The sequence below is a fragment of the Tetrao urogallus genome, assembly GCF_951394365.1.
Source record: "Tetrao urogallus genome assembly, chromosome: 6".
NCBI classification, from domain to species: domain Eukaryota; kingdom Metazoa; phylum Chordata; class Aves; order Galliformes; family Phasianidae; genus Tetrao; species Tetrao urogallus.
This window is the reverse complement of record NC_136819.1, coordinates 25,407,485-25,419,639: the sequence shown is the minus strand read 5'-3', so window position 1 is coordinate 25,419,639 and position 12,155 is coordinate 25,407,485. Positions and strand designations below refer to the sequence as shown.

The window sequence follows — 12,155 nt, the reverse complement described above, 5'->3', positions numbered from 1 at the left end:
TCGAGCTTCATATATGTGTTTGCTCCAGGAGTCTTTTTTCCCATTATTTCTCCCCTTTTAGTTGTAAATTCTGAAGCATGTAAAGGCTGAAAGACTTATTGGAGAAACTTGCCCATGTATGGGCAACAGTTTAAGTGTCTGGAGCAGACAGAAGAGTATGGGCAGAGTAGGGTGACAGATGTCCTACCCCTCAGAGAATCACTTCAACAGAATTTAATGGCAGGACTGAAAAAGTACAAGGAGGTTTTGTTCTTAGCCTTTCTTCAGACTGTTAATCTCCTTTACTCCTAGTTTACATGTCTTACATGTTTTGTGTTGTTCTTTTTTTTTTACTATTTCTCCTTAGAAACTCTTGGGAAGAGCTGTTAGAAATTACCAGATTACGCGGTGAGCGGCTGAAAGATGCAGAGGTGATTCACAAGTGTTACCAAGATCTGACAGATGCTCTGGCACACATTGAGGTAAAAAATACTGGAAATATTTTATATAAAGAAAACTTAAATTTCAGCTTAATCTGTGGAGTATTCTTATGATTCTCAGTATGCTTACTGCTGTCTTCTAAAATATCTCAGTAAGAAACTCACACGATTACTCAAACTGAGTAAAACCAAAAAATTCTGGGTAATTTTTAAACACCTGACTGTTCACCTTATGAGAACCATTGGTGAAACTGAGTACAGCTAGTGATAAGACGAGTAGGGCCTGAACTAAGTTGTCTCATATTGTAATGCATGTAGTAATGTTTCATTCAGTCTTCAAGCCTAAGAAACTATACTGTCTCACTGTTTCCTTCTTTCTACACCACTGTAGCCTTATGTGCTGAATAGAGAACTCTCCTGTGGTTTACAGTGACAATTAAGCCTGGGTCAGGTAGTTATGTAACCTGGTGCAAAAGCTGGGCCAAAAATGAGTTCTTTTCTTCATTTCTAGTGATATGTAGTGGCAATACTCCCAGTATGAAAATGGGAGAAGGGCAAAATCTCAATGAAATTCTTCAGGTCTCTCTTTCATCTAAAAGTCCAAAAGGATATTTGGAAGGAAACCACATCATTGCTGTACTGAGATGTGTGGTTTTCTGAGTGCAGATATGTATAGAAAGCAAGGCAACAGAGCTTCCACTGTTTGCAAGGCAACAGAGCTTTGCTCAGTTAAGTGTAGTAGATTTTTCTATTTGCTTGTAATGAAAAGGCTGCTCTATTCAACTATGTATTCCTGTTTTCTTTGCCTGATGTAAATGGAAAATCAAATGTATTCCACTGTATACCAGTTGAGGTTTTCAGAACCTGGCACATATTTTACCTTTAAGAATGAAGTAGTTAATTCTGTAGCTATGACAAGTGGCAGTTTAAAAACATTCTACAGACAACTCTTGATTTATTCCTATGTTGGGTTTGCCCCAGCTAAACAGTACACACTTCTTGCATTGTCTCCTGTTAATAAACTTTGTTGCTGAGTGGGAGAGCAATTTGCCGTGCCCATCCCTTCATTTATCTCCTGCACAGAGGTCTAAGGGGGAATGTCTTTTTCTCAGAGGAACATAGTAATGGAAAGTCTCTCTTAGGTGACCAACTCCAGTGCAATCGTATCATAGGCTACTACAACATACAACTCCTTACTAAGATGTATTGTTTGCATCCCAAATGAGTCTGTGAATCTATTACAGAAATGTATTTCTACAATTAGAAATATTTTTCTGATTTTTCACTGACCTGGACTTTGAACAGTTTTTTGTTTTGTGACAGAATGGTTCAGAGTGTCTCATCTTTGCAGTAATTCTTCCTTCCATTCTTAATTTATCTTTCCTGGACAAGCATAACTAAAGATATGTGTAAAGATGATTCACAGATTGTCTGCATTCCAAAAAATGGCCTGAAACTAGCGGTTGTTAATACTACTTCAATAATTAGCTATATGTCACTGCAGTAGCTATTCAAGATTAATTCACACTGCCAGACCTGTAAGACATTCTCTTTATTGTCTGATTAAGGAAAGACTTAAACCTTCATCTCTCACAGTCTGATTCAGTAGCTTAATCACTGTGATGCTTACCAGAGAGTTATTAGGACAGGTGTGCCAAGACAGAATTTTCTGGCTTCCTATTACTTGTCATGGTTGAGTGACTAAGAATAGTTGTCCATACCTGTGTAGGATGCATGCACAGCATGACTAAAGTAGGCTACTGGTGTATTTTGCTTGTAAGTTGTGCATAACAAAGCTTACTGTGATTTTTCTCTTTGCAAGGAGAAGTCTAAAAGTATTCCAGATGATGTTGCAAAGGACATGAGAGGTGTGCAAACCCAGCTCCGGAACCATGTGGCCCTAGAACATGAGCTCCTTGGAAATGAGCAGCAGGTAACAAAAGTAATTTGTGGTCTTTAATATATAATCACAATCTAAGCTTCCAAGATGGTAATAATAATGTAGCATTATGAATATATTCTATGAAAGCCTGGAATATTCTAAGGCTCTTCCTCCATGTTTCCTGCTTTTTTAATATGTTCAAGATCTGCAGGTGATTATAAAAGCAGGTGATATACAATCTTGCAGATAAGGCACATATAATGAGTACTGACAATTGAAGTGATTCAATTCAAACAGGGATATTTTTGATCACTATTTGAAATGTATAATTACACCAAGCTTTATGATGTATCTACCACATAGTCCAAAGCATACCAGATGATTATGATGAAAAATCCAGAATCTCTTTAATGATTAGAAAGGCTGAAATGAACATAAAACATGTTAATTGACTATAGAGGATTATAAAAGGAAAGATGGGGCAGTAGCCTGGAGATTTCAGTACGTTTAGAGTATTTGAATTTGGACTATGAGAAAGAAGAGAAGGGCTTGTTATACAAACTTACAGAAAGTGTCAGTTTATGAGAATAGCTATTGCTTAGAAAACTTCCTAATACATGATAGATTTGCATAGCTTTAACTAGACCAAAGAAACAGTGTAAATTTTATCTTCATCCCTTTGTTTTGTTAATTTAACAGTGCTGTTAACACAGTACGTGTTATACTGAGATTACTAAACTTGCTATCTCAGAATCACTTTTCAGTGTCCTTACATCTTAGCCATACATCAGAAAATGCTGGAATTGATGCCACCAGCTCCTGTTTCTTTTAAAGGTAGAAGAGCATGAGATGTGAATAGAATGCAATCACAGTTAAGCTGTATAGTCACTGGGGAAAACAAAGTATAATACCTACTGTTTCATTCATTGTTTATGTAGTAAGAATGGTAAAAATGAGAAACAAAATCTAGTTGAAAAAAGTAGGTTGTGATGAGCCTTAGCAAACACTGGATGTCACTGTTATTCCATATGAAATTAGGGATACTTTCGTTTAGCATGAGAAAACTCGGATCAGAAAATTTTACTTGAATTGTAACTTGATTTAGAATTAACATAGTTTTTGTCTTGATATTAGCTATATCTCAGTGACTCTCTTTCTTACCTCTTCTTTCTTCCCTGCCTACAGCTGCAGGATTTGATCCGTTCTGCAGATCATGTGCTGACTCGTTGCACAAACGAGCAGGCAGCAGACCTGAAAGCAAAGCAACAGGCAATAGCAACCAACTGGAAGGCCCTGAAGTCTAAAGTGCAACTGCGTAAGGAGCTTCTGGAAAAAGCACACAAGCTTTACCAGTTTCAGGCACAAGTAAGCACTTCCAGCTTCTGTCCCCTAGTACACAGGGGTATGTTTGTCAGTCATAGGTATATTTCTGAGCTGCAGAGGTTGATGTGAATTGCTGCAGGTGCTATCTGTGTTATTAACTGATTAAATGCTTGTAGCTATTTAGAAAGGTATTAGAGGATAAGGATATTTTTACCTTCTGTAGGAAGGGAAGCTCAGAAGTAGTCATCACTTTGCAGCAGTAGTGATAGATTTATTTTCGAAGACTCTTCCACTGATTAAAACAGGCTCCAATTTATAGTAGTCAGAAGTTGGATCTCTCTCTCTCTCTGGGTATGCAAATGATCCATTAATTTATTTCATGAAATGTATTAAATACAACGCATGGGTCTTTGCTGGATCATGGCAACAACCTCACAAGTTTCTTAAACACAGTGATTCCATCGTAATATCATTACCTGCAATCCCCCATAACTGTATCTCAGAATTCAGGAGGGAATATAACTTGCCATAGAATACTAATGTTAATAATTTCAGTGAAATCACTTGTGATACATTTCTACAAATTAGTAGATTATTGGTGCAAGTATTACAGTGGCAGGTACAAAACAGCGAAGATGCTCTCTTTTACCAAATACTTTATATAATAAAAGGAAAATAAGTTATCCTTTTTTTTATATGGATACTGATCACATTGTTCCTGTGGTTTCAGTTGGGATGAAGAAGTTGCTAACTTAGATTTCTAGGATATCTTACATGGGGCTTTTTCTTAATGACATTTTGCACTGGTTGAAAAGCAAATAATGAACAAATCAGTAAGTTTTTCTGTGAAAAGAAAATTCTGTATAATCATCCTGTGTATTTCTCTGTATTCCTCCAAATACAATTTTCCGTAATTGAAGAGCAGGGTTCTCCCCAACCTGTAGCACGCAGTAACAGCAGAGGTTCCATATCTTCCAATAAACAATATCAAGCAATCAGAATTAAGGCAGACATATTCAGTGTTGCTGAATTGTTTAAGACCCCTCTTCTGAACTTTGTGCAGACTGATGCCTGGTCTATCCTTAAATATTGCTTGCATTGCCAGTCCAAAAACAATACCTTGTTGACTTTTGACTTGCTCCATTGCATTAAGTATTCTGAGATGTACAAGTTGTTTTTTTTCAAAATGTGTAGCTTAAATCTTAAGGAGTCTTAGACATTCGCACTACAAGTGCAATGTCAATGTCCTCAGTGACATGGAACTGTGCATGTATTATGGTTCTGTAAACAAAAATTACATTCCTTTAAATCCTTTAAAAGGATTGTGATCAATAGAAAATCATTAAATATCAGTGTTCACTGGCTTTATGTTAAAAGTATCTTGGCTTTAGAGTTCAAACTCTCAGAGCCCTGAACAGACTAATTTCTACTGTATGGTTCTTTTTTGAAACTATTTTTTCTGTACTCAATTTTAATGATAGAGATAAAAATCCATGGATAAGATGGAACATTGGCTATTTTCCTTCATTGAAAAAGTAGGCAACCATTCACAAAATTATTTTCTAGCTTTCTGCAGGAAAAGAGCATTTTTCTTCAGCACTTACTGTCTGTAACAGTCTTCTAAAATACACCAAGCAACCAGAAGGCCTTCTACCACCTCACAATTGAATGAGATTATCCAAACATGACTATAACAAATCTGAATTAAATTTTGAGTTTTTTGTACAGTTCCTTGTGTTCCTGTTTTTCACCATGTAACTCATTAGAGCACAACACCCCTTAAAGATTCAAATGAGATGCCCAAAGTAAAGGTGCTGTAAATTAAGTGCAGAAAGATGGACAAAAAAAGTTAAATTATTTTTATTTGTGTAAGTTCTGCCAGCTTCAATCAAAAAATAATTCTCAGGGTTTTTTCCAAGAATTTTCTTGCTCATAATTCCTATAACTGAATGTTCAGACATCTTAAGATATTGTAAATGAGTTCATTGGTCATCAGGTTTTGAAAGTAAACTAGTGCTACACACTCGTTCCTTCCAGAATTCTATTTCTTTGTCAGTCTCAGAGCCAAATCTGCATACCTAATACATGTAAACAATTTATTTCTGAATTGTAACGTGCCTCTTTTCCACCTTAGTAAGAGTGAGCACCTTTTGTTTTTCACCTGAAAATTCTGATTCTCTCTTTCACTTTATAATATGTATATTATATGAGTTTTGAACGGATTTTCTGTTAGCGAAAGCTAAGGAATAGAAAAGTAGAGTGATATATATTGTTTAATCCAGAATACAGAAAATACTTAAAGGATAATGGGCTAAAGAGCGATAAACAGTATCGTATTGTCACTGCTGAGGTATGACCCAGTTTGATTAAGATTATGATATAACAAATCATGTATAAGTTAATATAGTGCATAAAAAATTCTGCAGTTATGTTACATTCCCTGGTTGAAATTTATACAAATGCTGTAAGCCCTAATTGAATATTTTCTTTCTTCTCTATGATTTTATTACCTGTTGAATGATCAGGATATGATTTTCCTGCCTGATAATCCAAGCTTGAGATGTAACCTTAACTTTCACATTTTCTTGGTTTTCAGGTGTGGGACTATTTCTCATGGACATCAGAAATGATTAGGGAAATGAGAGCCAAGGAGACTATCCGGGACATATCTACTAGCAGCCTGAGACTTACCCAGCATCAACAGCTACTGGCTGAGATTGAAGCACAAGAAGAGAAGTATAATCAAGTTGTACAGCTTGGACAGTCACTCTTGCAAGATGAGGAAATAAAATCAAAAGAGGTAATTGAAACACATTTAGGTTCAAAGTTGAACACATTCAGCTACTTAACACTAGTATAACTATCATTCTGAACGATACAGTATTGTAATCATACAGATGCATAGATACACTCACACATAGTCATAAGCATGACTAATGTTTGCCTCAGCATGTTATCTAGGTTGGGCACAGAAACATTTCCTACCTTAACAATAGATAAGTGCTGGCATGTCCTGAGGGCCCATTGCAGCAAAACTGGGCTTATTGAAGACGCCTGGTATATTCTGAGCAGTGGAGATAATTCTACACAAGTTGAACCAAAGACCTGTCAACCAAAAATGAAAATAAGCATATCAGAGAGTTTAAAACCAGTTGGAGCATTTTCTGTAGCAGGAAATTATGCTAATGTATTGAATCCATAGACATGGAAGATGAAAATCAAAATGCTAGTTTACTCAGGACAAATAACTCCTAAAATTCTCATAGCATTTTTTCTCTCCCAGTAGCTAGTAGTTTACTTCTCCACAACAATTTGATAACATCTCTTGAGCATATTCAGAAAACTGGAATTCTGTTATCCCAACTGACCAAGCTATATAAATTAATCTAATGTTGTAATGTATAACTGAACTAACTTGGAGTCTTCCTGACTGAAAAGTCCTTTGCCTGTAGAAGGATGCAGAGAAAGTCAGTAATAGAAGATCTGTAGGTATGCAGAGTTTGGAGACTGAAAAATACATGAAATCTAAGATTGAGACATATTGGCAGAATATAGCAGAATGAGTTATGACATTAACTTATGTAAGTATCTCTCCTATGCCAATTTTAAATGCTATTAATTGCACTGTTATTAATAAAGATAACAGAAGTAGGAATTGATTCCAGAAGATACACTTGAGAAACAGTTACCTTTGTTTGCTCTTGGCTTGGACTGCTATATATGCTATAACAATCATTCCTCTGTACCTGAAACGAGACACCGCTCTAATTATCTCTCCACCCAAATATAAGTGCTGGAACTTGTTCTACTTTGTTTCATAATTTTGGTGCTATTTATGGTGTTTATCCAAGACTCCACATTATCTTTCTCCTCTCACCTTGTCCAGGTCCATGATGTATAATGACTAACATGAATTTTTGGAAATTGTGTTCAGATTCAGCAGAAGCTACAGGCTCTGTTGGAAGAGAAGAACAAAGTGTACAGTGAATGGAAACAGAAGAAGAGGTGGCTGGACAAAATACATCAACAACAAATGTTCTATAAGGATTGGAATCACCTGGACAAGCTCCTGAACTCACAGGAGGTATGTGAATTGTACACTTGAAACGAGCAGTTAGACTTGTTCAGCATTTTAACTCTTCCAAGTTAAAAGGGATATAACTATGCATCTACAACTTAAAATCTTTAAGTCTGTGTATAGACAACACGCTTGTGTTGTTATTTGTGTTGCAGCGTCACTTGGAGACTAGCAATTTACCAGCATGCTCACACTTTCTTATGGGGAGAAAACAGAAACTAGAAGTTCCACCTTGCTACAAAGCTATGTAATTCCAAATAACTATAAGAAATAACATATTAGAACCTTGACAGAAGAGGGAGACAACAGTCCAGTATTAGTTAGCTTTAGTTAGATCTCAGCATACTGCTTAACCACTGACAAGCTATTTTGTAAGCCACAGAAAAATGGGGAATAATAAAGAGGGCTTGAAGGAAGACAAATAGATTTGTAGGTGCTGCTGGAAACCCTCTCCTCAGGCTGAAGTTTAGTGCTGGGGAAATGCAACTAGGGGAAAATTGATGTTGACAGTGTGAATTAGCCAAGGAATAGGAGCCGCCTTCTCTTTTTTGCAAGGGAGTTGATAACAGTGAGGAGATCTATGAAAGAATCTGACCAGGAGGAATAATCATTTATCTTTGATGTAGCAGAGAAAGATGAGCTTGTGTCATGAAAATAAAGGGTTGATGCAGTAAATGCAAAGCCAGGATATTCTTTGTACTATTATTTGCAGCACTTGAAGTATGTTTCTCACCAATATCAGAGTGTTTTGTCTTTCTTGCACTTTCCTGAATTTGTGGGAACTATCTAAAACAGTTCCAGCCTGAGTTCTGACATCCACTGTTGCAAAACTGGGAGTGAAGAATTCAAGTGTTCTTCCCAGTCGCAATGAGCAAATTCATGAAATAATAGATTGCTGTAACTGTGCTGAGGCTTAGCATGCAAACCACATTGACGGGCTGACATTTGCCAAACTGAAGGGTTGAAACAAAGCTGAAGAAGGTTGTATTTCAGCATCATTTCCTATTAAGGAAAAATCATTCTTCGTTCTCCAAGACCAATGGCAGCACAAAACAATGGTACTTGATTTGTGCTGACCTCTGTTTTCCCCGTGTTTTGCCACAGGCACTAAACTTTTTGGAAAAGTGACACTGAGCTGTGCCATGCACTAATTCTCTACTCTTTGGGGTATATAGGCTTGAATCCTTTCTAATTCATTGCTTGTGAGAAATGCAAATCTTCGTTTTTCCCTACAAGTAGCATACTTGGCAAATAAAACCTACGTTCTCACTTTGTGCTGAGACATGATATCAAGAGAGTTTCACCTAGTTTCAGGTTTCTGGAATAAAATAATGCATGATTCTGCCAAGTAAAAATGTTTAGTTGTTACAAATTTTGCCATTTTGTAATTAAATATTACATCTCTTTCAATTGCCTTCCAAGCCATGATACACCCATGCTAAACTCCTACATGGATAGCATTATCAGGGAAATGCAAACTCCAAAAAATTTTGGAAACTGTATTTTTTCTTTTATCGTGAAATATGATCAGCCAGCATATAGAGCAACCGTGACCATGGCATTTGCTTTGCTGTACATATCTCAGAGGTAAATATTATGATAGCTACTATGGACTAGTGTTTCTTCTTGCCCTGAGTGGTGAATCTCAGCTTCAAAAGACTATATTACTTTTACATGAAAGCAGTTGCACCTAATAATTTCATTATGCCCCCAGTGCATTCTATTCAGGTAAACTGCAGTTCATATTAATTCTTTACTAGATGAATTTATCATTGCCATATGCTGAGAGGTGGACTGCAATAAAAAAGGGTTTTCATCATGGACTTGCTGAGTTTTCTAAGTAGGATCAGACACAGTGCCTACATCTATCACAGTTTTCTTCAGCTCAAGCAAAGCCTGAGAATGAAGACAGTAACCTTGAGGGACATAAAGGGCAGTTCTGTTCTCAGAATCTTTCTCTAATAGTATTTTTTGTAAGAACTTTCAAGGATCTGGGTACCTAAGTTGTTCTCACTGTCTTCAGAAGTGTTCAAAAGGTGGAGTAATAAGGTGTAGATGGGCCATTTCTTCCAGCATCCCTTTGTACAGATGTTATTTTATGGTCATGGAGAACAGCAACAAAACAAACACAGAAGCATGATGGCAAACTGTTCTTATACGTGCAGGTACAGAGAGTAAAGGAACTATCATCACTGCATGCTCTATACATTTCCTCCACCACCTTCTCCAACTGAGGTCACAATTTCTCAGATATCACAATCAATAACAAAGTATCTACCTGCAGCTTACTGGGGAAGTTTCAAAATACCAATGGATTTCTATATTGGTAATCTGAATATCACAGTCAGCCATATGTCCTTTCCTTCACTGATACTGTCCCTGCAATCACCAATCTATGGTGATACCTAGAAAAGATTGTTACAGCTTGGCTCTCAAATTTAACTTAGGAAATGTGTAAAAGTGCTACTACCTGGGAAGAGGAGATGGTGAATTTGTTTGTATCCAAGGATGCAAACAATCAGATGCATTCAGGGTGAGTTTCAATGTTGGTGTTCACCTCAGTGTCCAAAGCAGTGTCAGTCTACAGTGAGCATATCTACTGGGGATGCAAATTTAGCCTATTAACACTGCTAAAAAGCCAGAGTCTACATACACATGAATTAAACTGTATCTTAAAGGAATTGATGGAATGGGATCATAAAGATCATCATTGCAAGAAGAGGATCATTTGCTGCTATTCATGAAGGAACAGGAAGAAATGCCTTCTGAATTCTACTTCTTCCTTAATATGTAATGCATTGACCTGAGCCTGAGTGAAATCTCACCACAGCTGGAATTCCTGTATTTCCAGAATATCTCCTATTCCTTTCATTCTCTCATCTCTCTGAGTGAAAATTCTTTGAACAGATTATTCCTGAGCTGCCAAATTCCGGTCTGAATGAGGGAGGAATACTGAGAACTGCTGTTTTTTTGCGGCTGCGAGCATCTGCCCTTTGGATCAATCAGTAATTACTCAGTGTTCTGAGATTTCTTAACCACTGTTTGTATTTTACTTCTTTACATTTAAGAACAATTGGAAGAGGAATCTGTTACATTTGGATGGAGCTCTGTTACTACTATCTGGAGTTAAAATATAGCTGCGTAGTGACTCAGATTTTCTCCCTAGGGAGATAGGCAGGAGGATCCCTTTCAAAAGTGCTGTCAAAAATTATTCAGCTAAGACATCTATTGAAGACTCCCCACTTCCCCAGTGGGAATTCTCTCATTTACTACTTTCGGAATGGGCAGAATCAAACATGCTTTCAAAAAGAATTCCTCTCAAGCAAACAAATGTAAGCAATGACTCCACCCCTTGTTTTTTTCTGACTTTTGTGTTCAAGGAAATACTTAAGTCAAGTCACACGCATTTCACTGTTTTACATCTGTAAGAAAGCAGTTCCTGTCATCCCGTAATTATTGGATCCTATTTTCCCAGAACTTCATGTGCTTTAGACCAAGTCTCTCTCAGCAGCGAGGAATGGAGGAAGAAAGAAGGCAACACATGAGTGTTTTAAACTAAGAACTGCTACTGAGAACTGCTCTCATTCGCTGTCTGTGCCAGTGTGACTGGTTTGACTTCAAGCCAGCATCTTATATTACATCCAAGTTACTTAAACCTTCGAAGGATTTTTGCAGAATTTAGTCTAGGATTGTTCTATGCTAAAGAAAATAGAGCACATGTGGAGAAAATTATGCAAACATCTATCTTTTATATTTTTTTTTAATTATGAATTCAGTTGTGCCATTGCTTGGAACTGTTGTAGGAAACTCTCCGAAGACCAGCAAATTGAGATCTTGCCATTCAGAGTGCAGACAAGCAACAGCTGAAACAGAGAAGAAAGAAAAAGTCACTTTTGCTTTGAGCAGCAGCAGTGTCCTGTGCATTCTGCTCTTTTCTAACCTTTTCACAGCAGCAGATGCCTTGCTCAGGTTAGCTGCTTTCCTTTTTTTTTTCCACAAATGAAATAGCAGCAAGTACACAGACTGTCTCTGGCAAGCATTTTTGGCTCCCTCCTACTTCGTCTGCAGTCTCACTGTCAGAACACTCAGGGAGCAGAGCCTCATGCTCTGTAATTTATCTTTCTGCCCATCCTGCTCTCGTATCACTTTGCAGACGTGATAGGTGGTGGTAGCAGTACTAGAAGAGCTGTGTTATTTTATTTTGAATGCGGATTTTTTTAGTTTGCCATTTTTTTTCCCCGGAGAATGCATATTAACCTCTCATTCCTTTGCTTCGGAAGAAGAATGGAAATTTCCAGTACCAAAGGAAAAAGGAGTAGGAGTTGGTTTTAAAAAGAGGGAGAAAGGCAAGTTTCTGTGGCTTTGGTTTTGCATCGTTTAGGACTAAGCTGCAGAATGTCATGCAGGAACCATCGCTGCAATCTTTCATCAGTACCTGTCTATGTCTCTACTG

General features: G+C 37.2%; 1 protein-coding gene across 1 annotated transcript in view; it reads left to right on the top strand.

Annotated features, from left to right (window-relative positions):
- Positions 1 to 12,155, top strand: part of SPTBN5 (spectrin beta, non-erythrocytic 5) — a gene marked incomplete at both ends in the record, with an annotated part of 89,345 nt that overhangs the window by 33,148 nt on the left and 44,042 nt on the right. The window contains 5 exons of the mRNA XM_079536755.1: positions 347 to 461; positions 2,242 to 2,352; positions 3,487 to 3,666; positions 6,221 to 6,424; positions 7,559 to 7,708. Of these exons, the coding sequence (XP_079392881.1) occupies positions 347 to 461; positions 2,242 to 2,352; positions 3,487 to 3,666; positions 6,221 to 6,424; positions 7,559 to 7,708 (760 nt within the window). The remainder of the gene's footprint in view (positions 1 to 346; positions 462 to 2,241; positions 2,353 to 3,486; positions 3,667 to 6,220; positions 6,425 to 7,558; positions 7,709 to 12,155) is intronic.